Source organism: Oncorhynchus kisutch, linkage group LG26, assembly GCF_002021735.2.
Source record: "Oncorhynchus kisutch isolate 150728-3 linkage group LG26, Okis_V2, whole genome shotgun sequence".
In the NCBI taxonomy this organism is placed as follows: domain Eukaryota; kingdom Metazoa; phylum Chordata; class Actinopteri; order Salmoniformes; family Salmonidae; genus Oncorhynchus; species Oncorhynchus kisutch.
In genome coordinates, this window is record NC_034199.2 from 11,401,500 (window position 1) to 11,429,212 (window position 27,713).

At 42.1% G+C, this 27,713-nt stretch overlaps 1 protein-coding gene across 1 annotated transcript; it reads left to right on the top strand.

Moving 5' to 3' along the window:
* Nucleotides 1-315: 315 nt before the first annotated feature.
* Nucleotides 316-27,449, top strand: LOC109870680 (G protein-activated inward rectifier potassium channel 1). Its single transcript, XM_020461269.2, has 3 exons — nt 316-2,115; nt 2,818-3,034; nt 23,754-27,449. Exons 1-3 carry the CDS (start codon nt 1,276-1,278, stop codon nt 24,389-24,391), a joined length of 1,695 nt encoding a protein of 564 aa, XP_020316858.1. The 5' UTR covers nt 316-1,275; the 3' UTR covers nt 24,392-27,449.
* The last annotated feature ends 264 nt before the right edge of the window (nt 27,450-27,713 follow it).

The following is a 27,713-nucleotide window of genomic DNA, read 5'->3' on the forward strand; positions in this document are numbered from 1 at the left end:
TTATTTCCCTATAAAGCACGGTATATCAGCATGATATAATTCAATGGCTATTGCTTATGAAAGCAAAAGTGATTTGAACACATTTGAAAACATTTCTAGGCACACATTTGTAAATGCATAGCTCTTGTATAAAATGGATCATCATCTCGAGGCTCTATGTGTTCTCTGGAAAATAATGCAACTTTGTGGAGGATTCCACCACCCCGCAAGTGCGTCATGGAACACATCTTCCACGTCGTTCGTTATTTTTCATAGAACGCATAGCCCCTCCTTGATTATCCCTTACATAATTGTCTATCCCACCATCTATGTACCACTAAAGAAAATTCAGAACTGGTAAAAAAATAAAAATCAATGGCACAGTAGCCTGCTCTAAAACGCGTTATTCAATGGTAGGCTGATTTGAATGGATTGCATTATATCTTAGCAAACTGTGTTAAAGTAAATTAACTGCATACCTCTTCCCTTATTCTTCTTCCAAACTATATGTCTATTTAGTACCGGTAGGCAATAGTGAGTGTATCATAGCATACGGAACGTGCAGTGCGCAGGAGCGGCGAAGGGGAAAATCGAGGGGAAAGAACGAAACAGCCGCTGTCGGATTCTTATTGCATGCGTCCACAAGAACACCAGTAAAATTCCACCAGAAGAGGAAAAGGGGGACCGGAAAGACAGCGTGCAGGCATCATCGTTAAGAGGAACCACATAAGTATGACCGGACAGTAAATTGTTCCACGAATCCATTATTCCCCGTCATATTCCACTGTCAATGAACTGAATGCAGATCCTATGTGCGCACGCAGGAGCACAAAGCGGAGGTTTGGGAACCAAATTGTGTCCAACACCAACACTGACATCGGATGTGCAGCATGTATGGAGCGGTTTCATCTTGACCACGGCTTATAATCACAGTAACCAAATGTTAATTTATTACCTACAACATCTTAATTGCTTGATGGGGCGTGGAAATAATTGAAACTTTTAACCCAAGGTGTGGACTTCACAGATGAGGACAGTGTTGACCCAACCTGCATTGATTTGCTCTAGCCTGGGAGGGCGATGATCAGCAGCGACGCACCTAATAATAAACTGTTCGAAACCTGAACTGCGACGGACGCGTTTGGTTAGAAGATGATCCTGTGCGTAATTGTTTTTTAGCAGACTGCTTTTCGGATGAAGATCTGTTTGTAGTGATTGAAGTGACATTATCCCTCTCTATTTTCATGGATTTGAAGTGCAGTAGTAGTAACAGTATGTGGAGAGAGGGGACAGTGCATGATTAGTTCGTTACAGAACGCACTTTCCACGCCGTATTTCCAATTCCGGGATATTGCCCACAACATAAGGCCAATTACTGCAACTACAACGAAGTCCTGTACAGAAATAGACTTTATATTGAACCCTTCAGATTATTTCTCTCGCGGCTGTCATCGTAGTATGTCTGCACTTCGAAAGAAATTTGGGGACGATTATCAGGTAGTGACCACCTCATCCAGCGGGTCTGGATTCAACCAGCCGGCACCAGAGAAGAAGAAGAAGAGGCAACGCTTTGTGGACAAGAACGGGCGATGTAACGTCCAGCATGGAAACCTGGGTGGTGAAACCAGTAGATACCTTTCCGATTTATTCACTACGCTGGTCGATTTGAAATGGCGCTGGAATTTATTTATCTTTATCCTAACATACACGGTGGCATGGCTCTTCATGGCATTCATGTGGTGGATCATAGCCTACATCAGAGGAGACCTCCATCGAACCCACGATGACAAGTATACGCCATGCGTTGCCAATGTCTACAACTTTCCCTCCGCGTTTTTATTCTTCATAGAAACGGAAGCCACAATAGGATATGGCTATAGGTATATCACGGACAAATGTCCGGAGGGGATCATACTCTTTCTTTTCCAATCAATCCTGGGATCAATCGTTGATGCTTTTTTGATTGGATGCATGTTCATTAAGATGTCCCAGCCCAAAAAAAGGGCAGAGACCTTGATGTTTAGTGAACATGCAGCTATTTCCATGCGAGATGGAAAACTAACTCTCATGTTCAGAGTCGGCAACCTGCGTAATAGCCATATGGTGTCCGCACAGATCCGCTGCAAATTGCTGAAAGTAAGTGTCACTTCTACGGCCCCATGCACAACAATATTTGTGTATCTAAACGTTAGTACCCCATTTACTTCTGTCATGTGAGTGTAAGTTATTAGTTTTCTTATTGTTTAATTACGCCATAGTTACACATCAAATACTTAGAGGAGTATTATAAAGTTTATTATTCTCTGCTGATATTACATTTCAATACCAGTATTGCTCTTTTATCGCTTTAGAGAAATTTCTATTGATATTAATGTGGGCCTAATTAAACATAGATTAATGGATTTCTAGAGCCTACTTTTATGAACAGTCGTTTTTTTCACTTTATTTGCAAATAGGCCTACCAATGTGAATGAACACATAAAGCAATTGATTCCAGGGAAGTTTAGTGGCAATGCAATTCATATAGAAATAGACATTTTACCATTATACAGCCCCCTGAAGTAGAAGAGAGTCACTGGGCCATTATTAACATCTTGAGATGTGCCTTTGATGTGGCATGATGTGCCTGATTAGCTATAGCCAGAGCTATATATATGGCTCTGGCTATAGACATTGATTTACTAACTCTGTATATTTACTGATGATTGGTTTCTTTAATTGTTCACAAAATGTGGATAGCTTTCAGTATGGCTCACTGGGTTGCAGTAGTTAAGCTGTCCCCCCCAGCCTCTCTCAATCTCTCTCTCTCTCTCTCTCTCTCTCTGTATACTTCCATAGTCTCGTCAGACGCCCGAAGGTGAGTTTCTTCCACTGGATCAGTTGGAATTGGACGTGGGCTTCAGTACCGGGGCGGATCAGCTCTTCCTCGTCTCACCACTCACAATCTGCCATGTGATTGACACTAAAAGTCCATTCTACGAACTCTCCCAGAGATCCATGCAAACAGAGCAGTTTGAAATTGTGGTCATATTGGAAGGAATAGTGGAAACCACTGGTAAGTTATCACAAATACCTTGTTTTTCTTTCTTGCAGTATCGGGCCTATTGTATATCTATGCCCTGAGATAAACTAGTGGAGAATGTTTGGCTCTGGCTAAAGTATATGACAGCAAAATAAATGCACCAGTATGAGTGTTTTAATGATGTGAATCAGTATAAAGTGAAGTTGCAGGTGTATACTGTAAGTTGACCCAGACGGGCCTCTCCATTGACCCCTGGATGATAGTGGATGTCATTGATTGCATGCTATTGATGTTCTGTTGCACAACTGGATAGGTTTATAAATCATATATGTTCTGATTGATTTTAGGTTTGCAGTGGAAATGGCAAAAAAACAAATTGCATTTGGATATGCTCAATCTCTTTTGAATTTGGTTGGCCTGTGTTTAATACAGTACATCAACATGGCACGGGATTCAATTATGTTTAGTTTATCTAAAGAGCCAGGTCCCTTGATAGATTTGTACAAATAATTTTCATTTTTTTTTAATGAGATCTCCTAAAATAATTGCTGTCTAGGGAACAGTTTTGCTGTTTTACAATACAATACAATGCTCTTCTGGGGGTATACTTTGCTTTCCCAATTTCCTTCTGAAATTGGAAACGTCAATTCAATAAAAACAGCAATGACACTTGAGAAACATTTTGGTTGCTGTAATCATATTTCAAATTCAACTGTTTCATTTGAGACCGTTAATAAATGGCTGCAGGGAGTACTTTAAGATTGTGGAATGACATACCAGTCCTGTCTGATGCAATACAGACCACTGCAGAAAACAGTTATGTTCAAGATGAAATAGTTGGTCCTGTACTGTACTGTACGTATGTGGCAGTGGCATACGGTTCACGTCATGTCATTATATTACATAACTCAAATAGTATATGAACATTTAATTGGACTATTTTATTTATGAGGGCTTACATATTGATGTTATATAGACAAAAAGGTGCAGAGAAATGGCTGTATGATAAGTCTGTCATAATGGTGCTGCCTTGTAGAATATATCCTTAGAACTAGTTATGTCATTGTCTTTTCCCAAAGTTTTGATTAATTGGTCAACACGGAAAATTCTAGAATGCGGATAAGAATTTCAAAACATACACTTTGGAGGTAAAGGTTCACATGTGTCATATGCATTGGGCACAACAACCAAATTAGACAGCAAACACATTTTGTAATTGTAAAAATTAGACACCAAACACATTTTGTAATTGTAATTTAACATGTGTTTGATGTTTTCTCAATGTCAAGACTAATTCTAGATACAGTAGTAGTGTAATCTCAACCTTGTCAATGCGAACATACGTAGGTGGTCGGGTTAAGTTAAAAAGCAAGAAGAGAGATGTCGATATGAAAACAATATGTGGTTAAAAATGTATGTACAGTGAAAGTCTAATCCTCAGACACTTTCATTTCGGTCCAATGTAACTCTGTTTCCATGGCAACCTCTCTTTGAGCGTTCTGGATTTCAGCACTGCACCTGAACTTAGATTTTATGCCTATGGTATGGGGGAAAACTGTAATGCAATGCAATTGTCAGTAATACACAAGTGAACATGTGGTAACCGTACACAAAACAAGAGGTCTACTGACAAAATAACCTGATATTAAGATAACTACTTTTCTGCGATTAAATTAGGAGGTGGACTCGTGAGAGCTTACCGTGAGGTGTTACAAGGCTTAATGGGTGCCAGATAGAATGTTTATAAAATATTAATTCAGAGACATTTACCGGTGTTAGCTAACATCAGCATGTCCAAGTTTTACATGTACATATTTTTTTTTTTTTTACATGTTCATAGAAAATCAGCTCTCTTCATATTCACACAATGAGCTTTTCAAATGACATCATCATCCCAACCTCTCATGATATCATAAACTCAAAGTCAGCTCCACATGGCTTCCCATCTGTTATGTTGTCAGAGATTTGAACATAGTCACTGCATGCATGAAAGTATGATACGAGAGTGTTACAATATAATAATATAAAGGACAAGAAAAAACAACACTTTTCATATGATTTAAATACCTTTGTTATGATGGCATGTTCAGCAGAACAACGTTCTTTAAAAAAAAAAAAAAGTTTCTACATATCCTTCATTAGGGACTACTGATTCAAGTGTTATAACATTGTCATTTACATATTTGCAATTGATATAACAGATAGGATTGTTTAATCCAAATTGTTAAGGTTTAGTTAACTGTTCCTTCTATAAATGTTAAACATTTTACACATTTTATTTGTGATATGCAAAAGTGAAATTGCTCAGACTGCAATTGATTTACCACTCGTCTGTTCAAATGGTATGCCAATTATACACAGCACATCTAACATGCAATTTTGTACTTTTGTCCCGTTCTCCATCTTTGATCAGCTCAGTTACATGACAAACAGGCTGGGATTTTAATTTCATGGCAAGCTGACTTTGAATGTGTGATTGACTAGAGGAAGAATGCTGTCACCAACACGTTTCTCCCTGAAAAGTTGTGTGTCGTTCTTTATTAACGAGATGCTTCACAGTTCAGCAAAAAAAATAATTTTGTGAAGCACTTCATTTAAGTTTCGTGTTCACTCATCAATTATGTTTATAAACACAGTGGCTGGCACATCAGCAGAAAATGAACTCTGTGAGAAGACTGCGATGTGACTATCATGCAAATGCTAATGATTGATGGGCTATTGGGAACATGCTGTGGCATTTACATGACGCTAACAAGGCGTTTACAAATATTTTCCCGAACAACTCCAGCCGAAAGCTACAGTGGAACATTTTGTTACACTATTTGAAAAGAGCAATCCCCATATTGCGCTGGTCAAAAGTAGTGCCCTACATAGGGAATAGGGTGCCATTTGGGACACGGTCCATAACTAGTTAGCTGTGCATTGAAGTGGCCTGTTGTCTTGGCTTCCTCTCTGCCTCCTCCATGACAGTCCGAGCCTTTTTCACGATTCACTGGTATTGGAGAAAAATAGAATCTCCCTTGTTATTGTTTTTTTTGCTATTTGTTCATGCTAAGACGTGTGGGTGGCATGAGACTGTTGTGGACTTGAATTGATTTAAAGTGCATTTGATGTTTATTCATGTGTATCTGTGAGCATATAAATACAGTATGTTTGTCTGTGGAAATTCTAGTACTGGATAAAGAAAGTGTTTTTCGAGTTACACGCAGTCTCACGGTTGGGTTTATCCTGTACCAAATATTCTGCCAGATGAATCATTTCAGAGTGTTGGACTAGTAACCGAAAGGTTGCAAGTTCAAATCCCCGAGCTGACAAGGTACAAATCTGTCGTTCTGCCCCTGAACAGGCAGTTAACCCACTGTTCCTAGGCCGTCATTGAAAATAAGAATTTGTTCTTAACTGACTTGCCAAGTTAAATAAAGGTAAAATAAAACAACTTTAAAAAACTAGTATAATGCATTGGATTTGGAAACCTTGGGAATTATGTTGTTATCATGTTTTAATCTACATCATGATTTATGAGCCTCTTGAAATATATTGCTGTATTTGCAATGGATTTTCCCATCTTTGGCTCAATGTTGAATATTAAACAAAAATGCTGCATATTGGACAAAAAGTATGAAAAAAAGAAATGCGTAACGCATAACTAAGACAGAGTGGGCATATTGCATGACATCTCACGTCATGTCGCTGGCTGCTCTGTCCCGCGAGAGCCCACGTCCCCCAATCTATCCAGACTGACTTGCTGCAGTCTGGTCGAAGCGATGACCAGTTCTACGAGAGCCCGCGTCCCCCAATCTATCCAGACTGACTTGCTGCAGTCTGGTCGAAGCGATGACCAGTTCTACGAGAGCCCGCGTCCCCCAATCTATCCAGACTGACTTGCTGCAGTCTGGTCGAAGCGATGACCAGTTCTACGAGAGCCCGCGTCCCCCATCTATCCAGACTGACTTGCTGCAGTCTGGTCGAAGCGATGACCAGTTCTACGAGAGCCCGCGTCCCCCAATCTATCCAGACTGACTTGCTGCAGTCTGGTCGAAGCGATGACCAGTTCTACGAGAGCCCGCGTCCCCCAATCTATCCAGACTGACTTGCTGCAGTCTGGTCGAAGCGATGACCAGTTCTACGAGAGCCCGCGTCCCCCAATCTATCCAGACTGACTTGCTGCAGTCTGGTCGAAGCGATGACCAGTTCTACGAGAGCCCGCGTCCCCCATCTATCCAGACTGACTTGCTGCAGTCTGGTCGAAGCGATGACCAGTTCTACGAGAGCCCGCGTCCCCCATCTATCCAGACTGACTTGCTGCAGTCTGGTCGAAGCGATGACCAGTTCTACGAGAGCCCGCGTCCCCCATCTATCCAGACTGACTTGCTGCAGTCTGGTCGAAGCGATGACCAGTTCTACGAGAGCCCGCGTCCCCCAATCTATCCAGACTGACTTGCTGCAGTCTGGTCGAAGCGATGACCAGTTCTACGAGAGCCCGCGTCCCCCAATCTATCCAGACTGACTTGCTGCAGTCTGGTCGAAGCGATGACCAGTTCTACGAGAGCCCGCGTCCCCCAATCTATCCAGACTGACTTGCTGCAGTCTGGTCGAAGCGATGACCAGTTCTACGAGAGCCCGCGTCCCCCAATCTATCCAGACTGACTTGCTGCAGTCTGGTCGAAGCGATGACCAGTTCTACGAGAGCCCGCGTCCCCCATCTATCCAGACTGACTTGCTGCAGTCTGGTCGAAGCGATGACCAGTTCTACGAGAGCCCGCGTCCCCCAATCTATCCAGACTGACTTGCTGCAGTCTGGTCGAAGCGATGACCAGTTCTACGAGAGCCCGCGTCCCCCAATCTATCCAGACTGACTTGCTGCAGTCTGGTCGAAGCGATGACCAGTTCTACGAGAGCCCGCGTCCCCCATCTATCCAGACTGACTTGCTGCAGTCTGGTCGAAGCGATGACCAGTTCTACGAGAGCCCGCGTCCCCCAATCTATCCAGACTGACTTGCTGCAGTCTGGTCGAAGCGATGACCAGTTCTACGAGAGCCCGCGTCCCCCAATCTATCCAGACTGACTTGCTGCAGTCTGGTCGAAGCGATGACCAGTTCTACGAGAGCCCACGTCCCCCAATCTATCCAGACTGACTTGCTGCAGTCTGGTCGAAGCGATGACCAGTTCTACGAGAGCCCGCGTCCCCCATCTATCCAGACTGACTTGCTGCAGTCTGGTCGAAGCGATGACCAGTTCTACGAGAGCCCGCGTTCCCCATCTATCCAGACTGACTTGCTGCAGTCTGGTCGAAGCGATGACCAGTTCTACGAGAGCCCGCGTCCCCCAATCTATCCAGACTGACTTGCTGCAGTCTGGTCGAAGCGATGACCAGTTCTACGAGAGCCCGCGTCCCCCATCTATCCAGACTGACTTGCTGCAGTCTGGTCGAAGCGATGACCAGTTCTACGAGAGCCCGCGTTCCCCATCTATCCAGACTGACTTGCTGCAGTCTGGTCGAAGCGATGACCAGTTCTACGAGGGCCCAGGGAGACCTCATCCCAAAACATGGTGACCACGCCATTTGGGGTGGAAGAGCTAACATACCAAGGAAAAATTGGGAGATGCCGTATGCTTTCCCTCAACATCTTCGAGCACCTCGATGACAAGTGGATTTCCCCAGACGGCAGTTACAAACCTGCTTACGACCAGTCCTGGCAGATATCGTCATGCAGGGCTTATACCACACCGAACAAAGCAATTTTCTATCCTCACCCGGATGCATAGAATAAAAAGGAAAGAGCCAGGCCCGCGACTCTTGAAAAACAGTGCCAACCCCTTATGCATGCTCTCTGTTTTACAGTTGGTGCGTCTTTTCGTGGAGAAGTGGTGTGAATCTGTTTTTCCATGGTCCTATGCTCCGTGCAGGATCTTGCTCTACTAGCCACTGTTCGCGCCCTCAGACTGAACAGGTTTTTTCCCCTAGGTTAATGTGGCTATGGCTTTTCACTTGTCGCCTTCCCTAGAAGGGCGTCCCCGTCGTTGTCCAGTATGCGCAGTGGGCGTCTACCTGGCATGTAGGAGAGCTCGGGCAAGAGTGTCATGCTCTTCGCTGATCGGGCAACTACCCTCAGAAGATATCCGACAGATATCCTGCCGGATCATGGGGACTATTATACTGATTTATAATCGCGAGGGTGACAACCTTCGGGCCCTCTCCCACATAGGAGTTTACCTATTGGGCACTACTTTGGGGACATGAAAAGAAGCATGCTTGAGAATAACCGGAGGGCCGGAGAGTGGCTCCTTTTAAGGGAGGTGAGGCTCTCACCTCATTTGCCACTCTACCAGTCTGTCCCCAACAGAAGCTTTTGTTTGGTCCTTCCGAGAGTAGGCGATCCTTTGCGAATCCGCCACATGTGAGATATCGCACTCTTAATATCAGAGAACCGGGCTATGCAAGTTTTGCGAGGGCATGGCCTAAAAGCAAACAAAGTTGTGTGTCTCTTTTTTAAATATTTTAATTGTTGTAATTAGATATTAATAGTATCCACATACTGCATTATGATAATACGTTTCCATTATAATCTTGAAAGTAAAACAAGCCAAAGAGGAGTTTGTCGTGCACAAAGAGTAGCAGCAGAATAATGAATTCAGAGAAATGGATACATCTCATGTAGCAGATTTGCTGAGAAGTCAGAGGCATGCGTTGGTCTGAGGTAAATAGTGTCAGAATGGAGCTTGTTATTACACACCACTGTGAAAGGATAGACAAGGCCCCTGGAGTAAGTGACCATAATTAATTCAGAGTGATCACACTCAGAGCATGTCCGTCATGATCCCCGCTCTCCATTCCGCCCCACACTCAAGCACTCTGCGGTTCAAGGGTTAATGTGGGTTCAGCCGGGGGAAGTCGGCCTTCTTAGCAGGTGAGAGCAGGAGTCTCCGATTAAATCTAATGTGCCCAGGGTCAGAGCACGGCAGAGTCACGCGCTGATAAGACACTTATTTAATAGCCTTCTGTTCTCCAGTGGTTTACAGGGTTTTTTATTAATTTGTTTCATTTTACTTTTTTATTTTAATTTTAACGACCCGTCTCACGCATTTCATTGCATTAAGAAGCCGCGTTGAAGCTTCATGTTTTTCCAACGCAAATGTTAATTGTGATTAGCGACCAAATTTAGTGCGATAATCTTTTTGGAATGTCATTTTTTTCTTCTCAATTTACAGTATAGAACATACACTCGGTAGTACATACAGTACTGTACGTCTCATGCTGGAATTCTAACTCAGTTGAGGTACTGTAATTTCTGTAATAGACTAAATGTATATTGTGTCGAATTGCACATGACCAGTTTGCATTAAGAGATATCCACTTAATGACAGCGTACATTTGTCTAAATTTGTCCCTCTGTGAGAGAACGTGTCGATTCCGACAACACACTGGGGAGCTTCACCTTTCCTGAAGATATAGTAATTGCACAAGGAATGGACTCCACATAATGGGCATTGGGTTGAACCAGCTATGACATGGAGGATTCTTTATCCCCTTTCCCAAGGGGAAACAAGCTTACATTGTGTCTTTGGGGATTTGTCAGGTCTCTGTAATAAATCCTGGGAGGGAGGGAGGAAGGGGTGTGGCGTGGCAGACATGGGCTGAACACATTTGGTGACACTACTAGAGCCAAGGTAACAATCAGGCCATGATGCGGAGAGCCGTCGTTCTACTTAAAGAGTTGGAAATGATTGTCTCTTTCTCTCCAAGAACTTGCATGTGTTTTGGAATTAACATGCACGTCTAATAATAATGTATTGTGTATAGTAATATTGCCAATGATACTGTTTAGTGCCTACCCCCCAAGAAAAAAAGATTCCAAAAGGGCTATTTGGCTGTCCCCATAGGGGAACCCTTTTTGGTTCCAGGTAGAACCCTCTCTGGAAAGTTATTTAAAAGGTTACCCTATGGGACAGCCCAATAACCATTTTGGTTTCTAGATAGCACCTTTTATTTCTAAGAGTGTATAAAGGGTCAGTTAAATGGTTGATTATGGTATCATGCTGCTCCTTTTGTCACCCAGAACTAAAAGGAAAACGACAAAGATCTTGGTTATATGACAGACTCACAAAGGATGGGTAGGCTAGAGCTTGGTCAAAACTGACTAAAGATGGTGGCTCCTCAATAACCATATGTTATCGTTGTGCTCTGCTTTAAAAAAACAAACTTATATATATATATATATAATATTTGTATCATACGCTGGATAGGTGTAGTGAAATGCATTGTTTTACAGGGTCAGCCATAGTAGTACGGCACCCCTGGAGTAAATTAGGGTTAAGTGCCTTGCTCAAGAGCACCTCGGCAGATTTCCACCTTGTCAGCTTGGGTATTCGAACCAGTGACCTTTCGGTTACTGGCCCAATGCTCTAATTGCTAGCCTAGCTCTCAGCGTTTTGGTCACTGTGCAGCATTGATTGATAGTGTCTGAGTGTCTCTGAAGTGCACGTTAATCGATCTAGGTCTAAACAGACACAGCCACATTGACATTTTGTCTTTTGGATGCGCTTCTAGCGAGACAATCCTTAGGGGGATGCGTGCTTTCTATTTCAGTCCCATTGACATGCTGTGGGGTATTGGACCTCACTCAAACCATAGTGAGAAAACACAAGCTTAACTGAACATGCGATATCCCTTTTTAAATGGCCGCACTCCGAGTGTGATTTGTCTGCCCACCATTAGTTGGTGTTTGGCTTCAAGGCTATCGATCGTGTGCCCCTCCTCCTGCTCCTCCCTCTCCTACTCCTCACCCACCATCACCACCAACACCCTCTTTCCTTCATAATGCCTGCCCCCCCCCCCCCCCCCCCCCCCCGCTGCTTGTTAATGGTCTTACTGTTGTGTAGAGCCGTATGTTCCTGTGCCTGGTCTGTCACCTCACCCTGTGTAGAGGCTTTGGCAGGCAATGACACTCTCCTCTCTCTCTCTCACACACACACACACAGCCTCTACTCTGCTCCTCTCTGCTCTGCTGTTTACCTCCACACTGATGTTATTGCCTGAGTATTCTGGCTCCCTCAACACCCATCCCCCATAGCAGTACATTTCTACACCATTTTTTCATCCGCCAGTATATTTCCTTCTCTGTGTTTTTTCTTCTTCTTTTTTTTGCGCACATTTTGCCTACCGCATGTCGTATAATGTGGAATAAGCTCGGGATGCAATAAGCTCGGGACGCAATAAGCTCGGGAATGCAATAAGCTCGGGATGCAACCTTAACAAATTGATTGAATTCTTAAATAGCATTTACAAGCTGAGGAATTTTGTATTCATCTACGACGAATCAAAGAGGGAAAAAAGCAGGCCTCTAAAAGAATACCGTGTTTCATCTCAGTGTACCGTTTGATGGCGGTCACCATAGCAACAGATTGTCTGTCTTAGAGAGGACTTGTGCCCATAACAGATGTATCTGTATCAAAATGAGCGAAACATTTCTCATATCCTCTAATAGACACAATTTGTTGTGGCCTTTAAGGCGTTTCATGGAAAAATGTGTATAATCAGTTGTTAGGAACCCAAAGTACTGTACTCAGCACAGTATTATTGCTGTACTGTATGTCCTGTGAATTCAAATGTTCCTTCTCCATTAAAGACGACATCTCTTGGATGCTTATTCCCTCTCTCTTTTGTCAGTTGTCCTCCGTGCTGCTCGAGCTCAGTGCCGTCTCTTTAATATTTGATACCACTGGGCCAAAAAGCAGTCAAGCAGGGATGTATTCTTCTGCTTTTCAGCAACAACCTTCCACATGATGCATTGTTAGTTAGCTGCTGCTGCTCACCGTTTGGTAAATAATTCAAGCATTCATATGTTAATGTGATTTGTTCACAGAAAATAATCTTAACGGTGCAAGCATTAGAGGGTTGACTCATGATTCTCTGTATTCACTGTCCAGAGCGCTGATTCACAGTCTTGCTTCCGCCACTGTTTCCTTCACAGATAATGCTTCTGTCACGCCCTGACCTTAGTTATCTTTGTTTTCTTTATTATTTTGGTTAGGTCAGGGTGTGACGAGGGTGGTATATGTGTTTTTGTCTTATCTAGTTTTTTTTTGTATATCTATGGGGTTTAGGTATTGTCTAGGTAAATGTAGGTCTATGGTGGCCTGAATTGGTTCCCAATCGTTGTCTCTGATTGGGGATCCTATTTAGGTTGCCATTTCCCATTTTGGTTTTGTGGGTTATTGTCTATGTGTAGTTGCATGTCAGCACTTGTGTTATATAACGTCACTTTGTTTTGTTTAGTGGGTTTCATTCATTAAAAGAAGAATGTATGCTTATCACGCTGCGCCTTGGTGTCCTCAATATGACGAATGTGACAGCTTCAGTTGCTTCTAAAGCCTGTATACTGTGTTGATAGCCATATTCTGGTGAGTGAGGTTGCATGGATGAGTGTTTGTTGTATGCGTAAATGATGTTATGCTGCTTTTAGCGATTACCATTTCCTCCTGATTCGGCACACACCGAGACGCGAACTAGAGGTCGACCGATTTAATCGGAATGGCCGATTTAATTAGGGCCGATTTCAAGTTTTCATACCAATTGGTAATCGGCATTTTTGGACACCGATCATGAACGATTACATTGCACTCCACGAGGAGACTGCGTGGCAGGCTGACTACCTGTTATGCGAGTGCAGCAAGCAGCCAAGGTAAGGTGCTAGCTAGCGTTAAACATATCTATAAAAAACTATCAATCTTAACATAATCACTAGTTAACTACTCATAGTTGATGATATTACTAGTTTATCTAGCTTTATCTGCGTTGAATATAATCGAGGCGGTGCCTGTTAATTTATCGTTGAATCATAGCCTACTTTGCCAAACGGGTGATTTAACAAGCGCATTCGTGGAAAAAAAAGCACTGCCGTTGCACCGCTGTACCTAACCATAAACATCAATGCCTTTCTTAAAATGTGTACACAAGTATATATTTTTAAACCTGCATATTTAGTTAATATTGCCTGCTAACATAAATTTATTTTAACTAGGGAAATTGTGTCACTTCTCTTGCGTTGTGTGCAAGCAGAGTCAGGGTATATGCAGCAGTTTGGGCCGCCTGGCTCGTTGCGAACTATTTCTTCCTAACAAAGACAGCCAACTTTACCAAACGGGCGATGATTTAAACAAAAGCGCATTTGCGAAGAAAGCATAATCGTTGTACGAATGTACCTAACCATAAACATCAATGCCTTTCTTAAAATCAATACACAGAAGTTTATATTTTTAAACCTGCATATTTAGTTAAAAGAAATTCATGTTAGCAGGCAATATTAAACTAGGGAAATTGTGTCACTTCTCTTGCGTTGTGTGCAAGCAGAGTCAGGGTATATGCAGCAGTTTGGGCCGCCTGGCTCATCGCGAACTAATTTGCCAGAATTTTACGTAATTATGACATAACATTGAAGGTTGTGCAACGTAACAGGAAACTTCTTACCTGGGAATACTGAAGACTCATGTTAAAAGGAACCATCAGCTTTCATATGTTCTCATGTTCTGAGCAAGGAACTTAAACGTTAGCTTTTTTACATGGCACATATTGCACTTTTACTTTCTTCTCCAACACTTTGTTTTTGTATTATTTAAACAAAATTGAAAATGTTTCATTATTTATTTGAGGCTAAATTGATTTGATTGATGTATTATATTAAGTTAAAATAAGTGTTCATTTAGTATTGTTGTAATTGTCAATATTACAATTAAAATAAAAAAATTGGCCGATTAACCGGTATCGGCTTTTTTTGGTCCTCCAATAATCGGTATCGGCTTTTATTTGGTACTCCAATAATTGGTATCGGCGCTGAAAAATCATAATCGGTCGGCCTCTAGCGCAAACCTAGGACCTCTGCCTTGCTGGAACACCTGACCACCCACCTGCGTCTTACCAGTTGGCGCCACGAGAAAAGCTAGCCATTCGCTGACACAAGTGGGGAAACTTCAGGCTGAGGAGTAAGTTTCACACATCCCCATGTGCTACACTTGCGTGCTTGCATGTGTTTGTTTGTGAGAGGGTGTCTTACATCTGCAGATCCTTGTCTGTGAGAGAATGGAGAGGTCAGGGAGGACTTTTTACGCCCACCTTTCTCCCAGTGACTTGGACTGTGGGAGTCGAAGTGCAGAGGAAGGCTAATCTGAAAAACGGGCAATCAATCATTTGCATAAATATGTAAATGCATTGCTCAATTTGCATTGCTCTATTTTCCAAAGAGTTCAGGTGGTTGTGAGTGTTTTGTCAAATAAACTGTTTTCTGAAGTCAAATGATGTGTATGGATTTGTTGATATGTAAGAACTGGATTGAATAAAAACAGGCATCTATCTAAAGCCGGGATGCAGGACTCTGGTCCTTGAGGTGTGGAGACAGTGGAGTTGTGCCTGATCTCCAGTATACGACTGAGCCATGCAGCAAACGGATATAATCCTCTGCTCCTGTGGCTTCTATATCCTCGATAAGCTTACGTTCGAGACTCTCTGCTCCATGAATGCCAGTAAGTTTTGTGAGCCACCATCAAGCAGAAACTATTGGCAAGCTTCCTCCTAGTTTATGTTCCATTCCCACCACCCAAAGAATCAATGTTATCTCCCTGTCACCTTAGCGACTTGGCTGCGTCTTGACTTTGTTATTTGAAACACAAGAGAGCTCAGTATTATCCTGCTGTGCTAGCTAGCTTCCTTTACTCAAAAGTACTAGCTTTTGATAGACTCCCAATACAACATACAACCTCAGCGAGATCAATGTCCTTTGCCCTTAATACTCTCTCAACGGCAACACGTTATTGCATGAGAAATATAGTGTATATTCAATTTGAAGAGCAAAATTCCTTCGGTATATTGTAGATTTACCTGCTGTAAAAAGAAGGGAAATTGAGTCTTGTTTGCAGCTCAGTATTCTTTACTAATAATCTGATATTTGAAAATAGTTGGTGTTTTGCAGGGCTTTCACGCTTCAAATCCCATCTATCTGATTTCACCATCTAATTAAAGTTAAATATTTCGCAACATCCAGTCTTATGGCGCAACATCCAATTTATACAGAGAAGGCACGATATAAAGTAATGTTACCAATCTCCTGAGATGTCTCGAAAAAACAAACTGACACCACTATAGGTGTTTCTGTCTCTTAAGACTTGTTTGGATCTGGTACCACAGGAGGTTGGTGGCACTTTAATTGAGGGAGGACAGGCTCGTGGTAAAGACTGGAGCCGAATTGGTGCAATGGTATCAAATACATCAAACACATGGTTTCTATTTGTTTAGTGCCATTCCATTTGCTCCGTTCCAGCCATTATTATGAGCCGTTCCTCTCCTCAGCAGCCTCCGCTGTTGACTGTGCTCATCACGCAGTACACATTACAGGGTATACATTAGAACATCAAAGAGAGGTCTGTACACAAAGCACAGTCTGTGTCCCGGGAGGATGAAAGAGCCAGACAGACGGTACTAAAGGTACCTTTCACTGTGCTTATTAAATATGGTATTTGTAATATGAGCTCACGTCAATGATAAGGTACTACATAGGATTCGATCAAAACAAATACACTTTGAGGAGCAGTGATGTGCTGGAAAGGGTCAGGAGCATACAGGCATTCAAACCAGTTCACTGTGGTCCGGAACTAGGGGTATAATGTATCATCCAGTATTGAGTGATAAAACCAGTGGTTTTATGGATGGTTGTTTTGATTGGGATGGCCGAAAACAAGAAATATACTTTTGTGTGTCCTGTAAATGCGCCACATTTGCCTCGAGTTGCACTCAAAGGTGACAATCCAAATAGACTTCATATGGTGTGTTTATTTTTTATTTTTTATTTCACCTTTATTTAACCAGGTAGGCTAGTTGAGAACAAGTTCTCATTTGCAACTGCGACCTGGCCAAGATAAAGCATAGCAGTGTGAACAGACAACAACACAGAGTTACACATGGAGTAAACAATTAACAAGTCAATAACGCAGTAGAAAAAAATAAAATAAACTTTTTTTAAAATGCTCACGTACCATTGGTAGATTTGGTTTCCATAGGAACACACCATTCCAGGCAGGTATGACGATTACGTGGTGTTTTATGCCTGTTGGTACACTACATGACCAAAAGTATGTGGACACCTACTCGTCGAACATCTCATTCCAAATCATGGGTATTAATATGGGGTTGCCCCCCCCCCTTTCCTGTCTTAACAGTCTTCACTCTTCTGGGAAGGCTTTCCACTCGGGACTTGCTTCCATTCAGCCACAAGAGCAACAGTTAGCTCGGGCACTGATGTTGGGTGATTAGGCCTGGCTCGCAGTCGGCGCTCCAATTCATCCCAAAGTTGTTAGATGGGGTTGAAGTCAGGGCTCTGTGCAGGTCAGTCAAGTTCTTCCACATGGATCTCGACAAACCATTTCTGTATGGACCTCGCTTTGTGCCCAAACTGCTGCCACAAAGTTGGAAGTACAGAATCGTCTAGAATGTCATTGTATGCTGAACCGTTAAGATTTTCCTTCAATGGAACTAAGGGACCTAGCCCGAAACCATGAAAAACATTCCAAGACCGTTATTCCACCTCCACCAAACCTTACAGTTGGCATTATGCCTTCGGGCAGGTAGCGTTCTCCTGGCATCCACCAAACTCAGATTTGTCCGTCAGACAAGTGTGATTCATCACTCCAGAGGATGCGTTTGCACTTCTCCAGAGTCCAATGGCGGTGAGCTTAACATCACTCCAGCTAACACATGTCATTGAACATGGTGATCTTAGTCTTGTGTGCGGCTGCTCGGCCATGAAAACCTATTTCATGAAGCTCCTGACAAACAGTTATTGTGCTGACGTGCTTCCAGAGGCAGTTTGGAACTCGATAGTGAGTGTTTCAGCACTCAGCGGTCCCGTTCTGTGAGCTTGTGTGGCCTACCACTTCGTGGCTGAGCCGTTGTTGCTCCGAGACATTTCCACTTCACAATAACACCAATTACAGTTGACTGAGGCAGCTCTAGCAGGGCAGAAATTTGAGGAACGGAATTGTTGGAAAGGTGTCGTCCTATGACGGTGCCACGTTGAAAGTCACTGAGCTCTTCTGTAAGGCCATTCTACTGCCAATGTCTGTCTATGGAGATTGCATGGCTGTGTGCTCGATGTCCACATACTTTTGTATACAGTGAATTAGGAAAGTATTCAGACACCTTTACTTTTTCCACTTTTTGTTACATTACAGCCTTATCCAATATTGATTGAATTGTTTTTTCTTCTTCTCATAAATCTACACACAATAAAAAATACGCCATAATGACAAAGACAACGTTTTTTTAAAATTATTTTATTTTATTTTTTACAAATGTATATAAAGAAAAATATGAAATATCACATTTACATAACTATTCAGACCCTTTACTCAGTACTTTGTTGAAGCACCTTTGGCAGGGATTACAGCCTTGAGTCTTGTGTATAACGCTACAAGCTTGGCACACATGTATTTGAGGATTTTCTCCCATTTTTCTCTGCAGATCCTCTCAAACTCTGTCATGTTGGATGAGGAGCGTCGCTGCACAGCTACTTACAGTTATTTTCAGAGATGTTCGATCAGGTTCAAGTCCGGACTCTGGCTAGACCACTCAAGAACATTCAGAGACTTGTCCCGAAGCCACTCCTGCGTTGTCTTGGCTGTGTGCTTAGGGTCTTTGTCCTGTTGGAAGATGAACCTTTACCTCACGATGTCCTGAGGTCCTGAGTGCTCTGGAGGAGGTTTTCATCAAGGGTCTCTCTGTACTTTGCTCCGTTCGTCTTTCCCTTACTCCTGACTAGTTTTCCTGTCCCTGCCGCTAAAAACATCCCCACAACATGATGCTGCCACCACAATGCTTCACTGTAGGGATGGTTTCAGGAATTCAGGCCAGACTTCAATCTTGGTTTCATCAGACCAGAGAATCTTGTTTCTCATGGTCTGAGAGTTATTTTGGTGCCTTTTGGGAAACTTCAAGCTGGCTGTCATGTGCCTTTTACTGTGGAGTGGCTTCCGTCTGGCCACTCTTAACACAAAGGCCTGATTTTTGGGAGTGCTGCAGAGATGGTCGTCCTTCTTGAAGGTTCACCCATCTCCACAGAGGAACTCTGGAGCTCTGTCAGAGTGACCATCAGGTTCTTGATTACCTCCCTGACTAAGGCCCTTCTCCCCCGATTGCTCAGTTTGGCCGGGTGGCCAGCTCTAGGAAGAGTCTTGGTGGTTCCAAACTTCTTCCATTTAAGAATGATGGAGGCCACTGTGTTCTTGGAGACCTTCAATTCTGCAGACATTTTTGAAAAGCCTTCCCCAGATATGTGCATTGACACATTCCTGTCTCTTAGCTTTATGGACAATTTATTTCACCTCATGGCTTGGTTTTTGCCCTGACATGCACTGTCAACTGTGGGACCTTATATAGACAGGTGTGTGCCTTTCCAAATCATGTCCAATCAATTGAATTTAACACAGGTGGACTCCAATCAAGTTGTAGAAACACCTCAAGGACGATCAATGGAAACAGGATGCACCTGAGGTCAATTTCGTGTCTCATAGCAAAGGGTCTGAGTACTTATGTAAATAAGGTATTTCTGTTTTTAATTTATAATACATTTGCAAACATTTCTAAAAACCTGTTTTCGCTTTGTCATTATGGGGTATTGCGTGTAGATTGATGAGGGAAAGCATGTATTGAATACATTTTAGAATAAGGCTGTAACGTAAAAGGGGAAAAGGGAATGGGTCTGAATACTTTCCGAATGCGCTGTATATAATGTAGCTTATTATACTCATCTAAAACGCACAGCAAAGCTGTTTGGCTGTGTTTGATCGTAGTCATATCACCTCCAAGTTTCCAAAATGGTTATGATAGCAATTTGTCTGTAATTGGGGCTTTTCCCTATGGGTGAAAAGGAAAGCAACAGAGCAGCCTCTTCAGTGAGACTGTCGATGGCCTTTAGTGTATGGATGCAGGAATGTACCCACTTATACCTCACCACTTTACCTTTTTGCCATGCTGTCGATGGTGCTATTACAAAATTGCTGGGCTTTCCTCCAATACGAGGCCGCTCAATAGGATGCAGATCAGAAAATAGAGAGCTACCCAACAGGGAACCAGAAGTTGATTATCTGATTTCAGATGAACTGTGCGATTATCCTTATGTGTGCCAATTTCTATAGATCACTGAATATGATTATGTTGCGGAGTTAATGGAGGAAAGTTATATTTTGGTAAATTTGTGGTAGAATTAACGGAGGAAAATTCTATTTGTGTTCATTTGTGCTAGAATTAATGGAGGAAATGTCTGTTTCTTTGCTTTAATAATCTCCTGTCATGCTCCGGGGCAGTTCTGTCGAACTTTGTCACAATATTTGAATATCCTCTACTGATTATTTTCCATTGAGTGGTGTGTGATATTGACTTTTAATATGTTCTGTGTGTCTCTGGCAGTCTTTGGGACGTGACTCTTAGCCCACTTCTGACTAAAATAGCAGAGAGGCTCAGTTGGTAGAGCATGGCGCTTCCTACACCAGGGATGTGGAGTCGATTCCCGATTCCTGTCCTCGATGCACTAATTGATAAAGCCAGTGACTGATGTGGTGTATTCCTCAATGCCATCGGAAGAATCTCGCAACATATTCCAGTCTGTGCTTGCAAAACAGTCCTGTAGTTTAGCACTTGCTTCATCTGATCACTTTTTTATAGACCGAGTCAATGGTGCTTCCTGCTTTAGTTTTTGCTTGTAAACAGGAATCAGAAGGATATAATTATGGTCAGATTTGCCAAGTAGAGGGCGAGGGAGAGCTTTGTACGCATCACTGTGTGAGGAGTAAAGGTGGTCTTGAGTTTGTTTTCCCTCTGGTTGCACATTTAACATGCTGGTAGAAATTAGGTCAAACTTATTTAAGTTTCCCTGCATTGAAGTCCTCGGCCACTAGGAGCGCCGCCTCTGGATGAGCGTTTTCCTGTTTGCTTATGGCGGTATATACAGCTCATTTAGTGCTGTTTTAGTGCCAACATCGGTCTGGGGTGGTATGTATACAGCTACGATAACAGGCACACCGTTATTGGTGGTAAAATGATAGAAGAATTACTGAGGGTTTAAGCAAAATACCAGTGTAGTAGAAGTGTGCTTTTGCATGTGTACACCAATACTCGACCTTTGAGCTTACAGTATATGCCTGTTGGTCAACATGTCGTGTGACTATATGCTTTGGAAGATTTTTTGCAGTGTGACAAGTTCATGATACAAATGACTACAAGATTCCCTGCACTTAGCCTCAATTGGCTTCTCAACCTCAAGTCCCTATTATTACTGTGGACCCCAGTCATTGAAGCATATTTCCATATGCCGAGAGCACTCAGAAGTGCAGAGCGATAGGGCTGAAATAATTCCCAGAATACCCTGACCGTACTCAATGTTAATAACTCTGGCACATCTGTGACTTGACTGTGGCTGTTAAAAACTGTTATCAGCGCATTATTCTATGGACCTTGGAAACTGTGGCAGAAACAAAGATGATCATAGCTTCCATTAAGATTAGCAATACCTAGTGTACAATGATCTTTAGCCTCTTTGAATGCTTATGCTTATGATTCATTTATTGCTGCCAGGGCATTATTACGCTAGCAATTAGTATATGTGGTATTTATATCAGGGCAACCACTCAGCTTTTAATGGACTTCAACAGACCTTCAAGAACACAAGTGCCTCCAGCTTTGTAACAGCTTGGATACTTAGTTCAAAGGAAATAGGAAGACGTGGCTCAGTTCAATGTTCTGGACTGACAGATGATAAGCCGTGCATCTCATCTCTGTTAGAATTTGTTTCTATTGATTCATGAATTGTGGGGCGGCAGTGCAAAACGCTGCTTTCAGCAGCCACGTTTTCATAGACATTCCAAAGAACAAAAGGTTTGCATGGAGCTCCGCGGAGGGTGGATTGATACACTGCAAGTATTCAGATCATGTAATAGTAATTACGATATAGCGTCTGCCGAATAACAGTGACGAGAGGGTTATCACTGAAGATGAACCTGTAACTTTTATGTAAAACAAATTCATGTTGTTGCTCATTAATTCATTCCTCATCATTTGACTAATTGTATTAATTTGTTTATGGGTAAACTGGTGGAGTGTTTGTTAAGCATTCATTTTATTCAACGTCTCCAGTAACAAACAAAAAAAATGAATGCCTGGTGCTCATGATCGAGTGTATCTTGTTTAATCTATGGAAACAAACCTTATGAACTTTGAACTTTCCTTCACAGACCTTGACGGGCAACATGGCTGATCACACTGACCTTGCTAAAAGAGTATCCTACAAAGCTCTCTTATTTTAACTCCATCTTATCTTTTGTTATTGTATCTTCTTTTCTTAAATGCAACTTTTAAGGAAAAAATAAATAATGCATGAAATCTGCTTTGGTCAGGCTGACATTCTTCAGGCAGCACTATGATGACCTAATTAACCACTTGTCATAGGCACATTAACATTTTGAGACCAAACATGTTATGTAAACAGGCTTTGAATTGGAAGTCCCATAGATGGTGATGAATATTTGTTTCTCAAAAAGATATATGAGTTGTCAGGAAAGCCCATTGGACCCATTGCATCCTTATCTTTGCTAAGGCTCCTCTGGTCCGTCACTCAAGTCATTTGGTTATCGTAATCTGCTCTTTTGTCGTTCCTAACCAAGGTTACGATGTGGACTAAATTGCCAAGTAGCTAAAGACCCCGGGTGGCTTAGATAAAAGACATCTTACTTATTTAGGAAATTGTTTTTAAAGTGTCTTAACATGATTCAGTGCCTCCGAAAATAGCAATTGTTTCCCTGTCAATGCAAGACAAAATGAAAACAGTATTTTAGGAATAAAGATGTAGAGGCATCTTGTTTATATTGTACTCCGCCAAAGACAATGAATCCCACTCGTGTGCACTGTACTGTATGCATTATGTATTAGGTGAATGCTTGTAGTTTCTTATTTTCATGCTCCCGGTACTGTTGCTCGTACACTGATGAGAACAAGGAGCTGGCTTGATGCATGTTGCAGAATGTGCATAAAAGCGGCACCTTTAGGAGTTGACAATTTTAGCACTGACATAGTGACTTAAAAAAAAAACTATAACAGAGGTAAAACACCGTGTGCTTTTTCATTTTGTTACAGTGGTTTGGGAGAGAAAATGGTTTAGTTATTTTTCTCATCAGACCAAATCTATACAGGAATAGATCGCCGAAGGCAAACAGTGTTTTACATTGTAGCGCTTTTCATCTCAAAAGTAATCGCTGAATGCACTCGCTCAGCTATCCCCTGCGTAGTTCTCAACCTACTGAGGAACTTGCTCATTAATATTGTATGTAATCGGAAAATAAATGAAGTATTTTTTGAGGCCACTTTCTGTGTTTATATGTACTTATTCATCACGTCAGTTTGTGAGGGATATTGTTTGTTGAAGGAAAATAATCTTTGAGGAACACTTCACTCTTGTGACTGAGCTGAGGGCACTTCGTCAGCCATGTAATTGAATCAGAGTTTCACTTTGATTCTGAAGTGTTTGTTTATACATTTGACTAGCATAGCATTCATCTCCATAGCATTAGCCTTGTCTGCCTTGTCCACAGGCAATTGTGCATAATTCCCTGCATAGAGTCGAAGTCGTCAATTACATTTCCTGAAATAAAGACATGGAGACAATCAAGCCAATCATACATGATCTTTTTTTGTTTTTGTTGTTTTGTCTGTGTTCGACAGGGATGACTTGCCAAGCGAGGACTTCTTACACTGAGGACGAGGTTCTATGGGGACATCGTTTCTTCCCAGTCATCTCTCTGGAGGAGGGGTTCTTCAAGGTGGACTACTCCCAGTTCCACGCCACGTTTGAGGTCAACACCCCCCCGTACAGCGTGAAGGAGCAGGAGGAAAACCTGCTCATATCCTCTCCTCTCATGGCCCCGTCCCTGTGCAACAGCGGCGAGGGGGGGAAGAACAGCTCCATGGACTGCCTGGAGACCCTGGAGGACAAGGAGAGCACCACCACCAAGCTGCCATCCAAGCTGCAGAAGATGCAAGGGGGCGGCTGCGGCCGGGACGGACTGCCCATGCCTAGGAAGCTGCTGAGGATGAGCTCCACCACATCGGAGATGATCTACCCCGGGAGCATGGGGGAGCTGCCCATGAAGCTGCAGCGCATCAGCTCCGTCCCCGGCGTCTCCGATGAGAAACAGGTGAACAAGATGGCCTCCAAGATCAGCTCCGATCACATCAGCCAATCCGTGGCAGACTTGCCCCCCAAGCTGCTAAGGATGCAGGGGGGAGGGGGAGTAGGGGGCCGAATGGACGGACACCTTCCCCCGAAACTCAGAAAGATGAATTCCGACCGCTTCACGTAGAATGGGCGACCAGTTTTAACTTATTACACCCCAACCCTTTATTATTTCTAATTTATTAAAGGACATGATTCTTATATTCAAGAAAAAGTAGTATATAAATACGTACAGATAAAGTATACCTAGATAGAATACCGCAGATTTGTTCCTGGATATAAGTATACATGCTATGATGAAAGACAATGTATGATAAGCACAATCTGGCACGTACGATACACTAAGTGCATGTAAAACATAGTTTCTTTAATTTCTGGCATGACATTTATAGATATATTATTTTACAGAGATGATTTGAGCAGGGATGTTACTTCCAATGGATCTGAACAGTTGCACAAAGCCATATGGTTTACAAAATGGAAAACCTACACAACATGGGACTAATTTGCGGTGAAGAAGGGTACATACATTCGATTTGAGTTGGCTGCTTTGGTTGTTTAATGTAAAATTGTGTGGCAATGTTCCGTTAAATGCATGCTACTTTTATTGACTTAGCTATACAAAGGTAATAGACACAGATGTTTAGCCTTAACTATATTACCTTGTTTCCATTTCCACGATTGTTCACAGCTGTATTTTTGGTATTTTCATGTATAGGATGATATTTTACCATGTGCAATTTTAAGAACTTCTTAGTTCAGCAAGCGTACTGTATGTTGCTGGATGATGCAATCTATATTTGAAAATGCATGATCCATATCATATGTTATATTGGAACTGGGCACAATCTTATTAAGCAACCTGGACTCACTTTTCATGGTAACTCTTATGTTGAAATGGCCAGTACTATCAATCAAATTCAATCAAATGTATTTATAAAGCCCTTCTTACATCAGCTGATGTCACAAAGTGCTGTACAGAAACTACAGCCTTATAAGCACAACACTGTACACTGTTAATGGCAGTAAGCATTTATGGCTTTTTGACATAAATGTCCTGAACAGTACTGTAAAATGTACTCTTTTACATGGAAGGAAAACAACTAAATCCATGTACATGCCTTATTGAACAGAACTGTAGTTTGGAATTTCAAATGATTATTCATTCTACATTTAATTCAACGAACATGTGCACCAAAATTTCAACTTAAGTGTTACTGCAGAAATATAGATTTAGAGGTGGACCTATAGGAAAAAGTCACCACCTTTGTCTTAAGAGTCCATATGCTCCCTGTTTAACTAAAGCAATAATGTTATAATGACTATAATCTTTATATAGCCACAGGGTCTGCAGCAGCCCAATAACCATTATATTTACCGAATCCATGGAATCTGGTTCAACTAAAAGCACCAATGATATTGTATGATCCTTATACTCTTCAGGAATAAAGATCTAAGATCAGTTCTTGACACGTTGATTTAATGGGACACGGGTAGCTAGCTTTTTGTGGACACTATCAAAGAAATGAAAAGGCTTGTATAGAAGACAAAAACATGACTAAAGCCCTACTTGTTATGGATATGACATATGGTGCATTCAGAAAGTATCCAGAACCCTTCACTTTTTCCAACTTTTGGTACGTTACAGCCTTAATCTAAAATGGATTAAATACATTTGTTCCCCTCGTCTACACACAATAACCCCTTAATGACAAATTGAAAACAGATGCAAAAATGTGGGGGTACATTTATAAAAAATATAAAAAACAGAAATACTTTATTCAGTGTTCAGACCCTTTGCTATGAGACTAGAAATTGAGCTCAGGTGCATCCTGTTTCCATTGATCATCCTTGAGATGTTTCTACAACTCGATTGATTGGACATGATTTGGAAAGGCACACGTTTATATAAGGTCCCACAGTTGACAGTGCATGTCTGAGCAAAAACGAAGTCATGAGGTTGAAGGAATCTGTGCCTCGACACAGGAATGTCTGTAGAATTGAAGGTCCCCAAGAACACAGTGGCCTCCATCATTCTTAAATGGAAGTTTAAGAATGGAAGTTTGTAACCTATAAGACTCTTTCTAGAGCTGGCCGCCCGGCCAAACTGAGCAATCGGGGATGAAGGGACCTGGTCAGGGAGGTGACCAAGAAACCAATGGTCACTCTGACAGAGCTCCAGACTTCCTTTGCGGAGATGGGAGAACCTTCCAGAAGAACAACCATCTCTGCAGCACTCCACCAATCAGGCCTTTATGGTAGAGTGGCCAGACAGAAGCCACTCCTCAGTAAAAGGCACATGACAGATCGCTTGGAGAATTCCAAAAGGCACCAAAAGGACTCTTAAGACCACGAGAAACAAGATTCTCAGGTCTGATGAAACTAATATTGAACTCCAATTTAATCAATATTGGAATAAGGCTGTAATGTGACAACAATTTCAAAAAGTCAAGGGGTCTGAATACTTTCCGGATGCACTGTAATAATATCTAAAGGTATGTTTTGAATGTATGAATAAGCACTACTGGCTTTATTTTATAAAGTGACCTAAAATGGTTTATTATATACAGTAAGTCAATGCAGTATCATATCAAGCTTGCCATTGGATTAAGTCTGTTCTCTATCCAGAGATAAGCTTTAGTTCAGAATCTTAAATAAGCCTATGTGACATGGATCATAGTATCAGAGCTCCAGGTGCCATTATCCTCAGTGCTCCTGAAGTGTAGACTAAATCCTCATAATGCACCTTAAATCAGCACTTACCTCAGCTGAGCCAATTTCCCTTTGCCATCAAGGAAATCTTTGCACCAGGTGCTATTTGCCTTGATCATCTGCCCTCAGAACGCCAGTGTCGCTGAGATCTCTATCCATTAAAGGTTTCATAACTGCACCCAGAAAAACTGCACCCACACCGTAGTCCTTGACTTACTGTATGTGAACTTTAAAGATGTACATCTTTGTCACATGTTCTCTTTTTCCTACTGTAGGAGAGGCAGGTAATAGCAGAAACTCTGACTTGTAATTCTGCTCAGATGTGTTGGTGGAATTAGAATAAGCAGAGCAATATGAATTGAATGGCTCTGCTGATGTGTCTCTCCTTGTTTCATTGACATTGCCTGTATCTGTTGGTACTAACTGTAAAGAGGGTACTACAATAAAATGCAAAATGCTTGTTGACATCTGAAGAGTTAAACATGTGAAGGCGTTATGGAAACGCTTTTTCATACTATATCCTGTAAAGTGAGGCTGCCTATTGCAAGGACATTGCAGTTATTAGCAGCTGATTATCCAAATAAATTACATTTAGAACTGGCTGGTAATGCACTTAAAATGACTACATTCTCCAGTTGCATCCATCTGCGGTTCCACAGAATCCAAACGGAACTAAAATAAACACCCTTCCTCCATCTATTTGTTTGCTAAATAACATAAATGTTCTTGCGTTCAGC

Coding starts and splice junctions, on each gene's coding strand:
- LOC109870680 (XM_020461269.2), top strand. CDS start 1,276: ATGATTAGTTCGTTACAGAACGCACTTTCCACGCCGTATTTCCAATTC. Junction 2,116..2,817: donor TCCGCTGCAAATTGCTGAAA/GTAAGTGTCACT, acceptor ATACTTCCATAG/TCTCGTCAGACGCCCGAAGG. Junction 3,035..23,753: donor AGGAATAGTGGAAACCACTG/GTAAGTTATCAC, acceptor TGTGTTCGACAG/GGATGACTTGCCAAGCGAGG.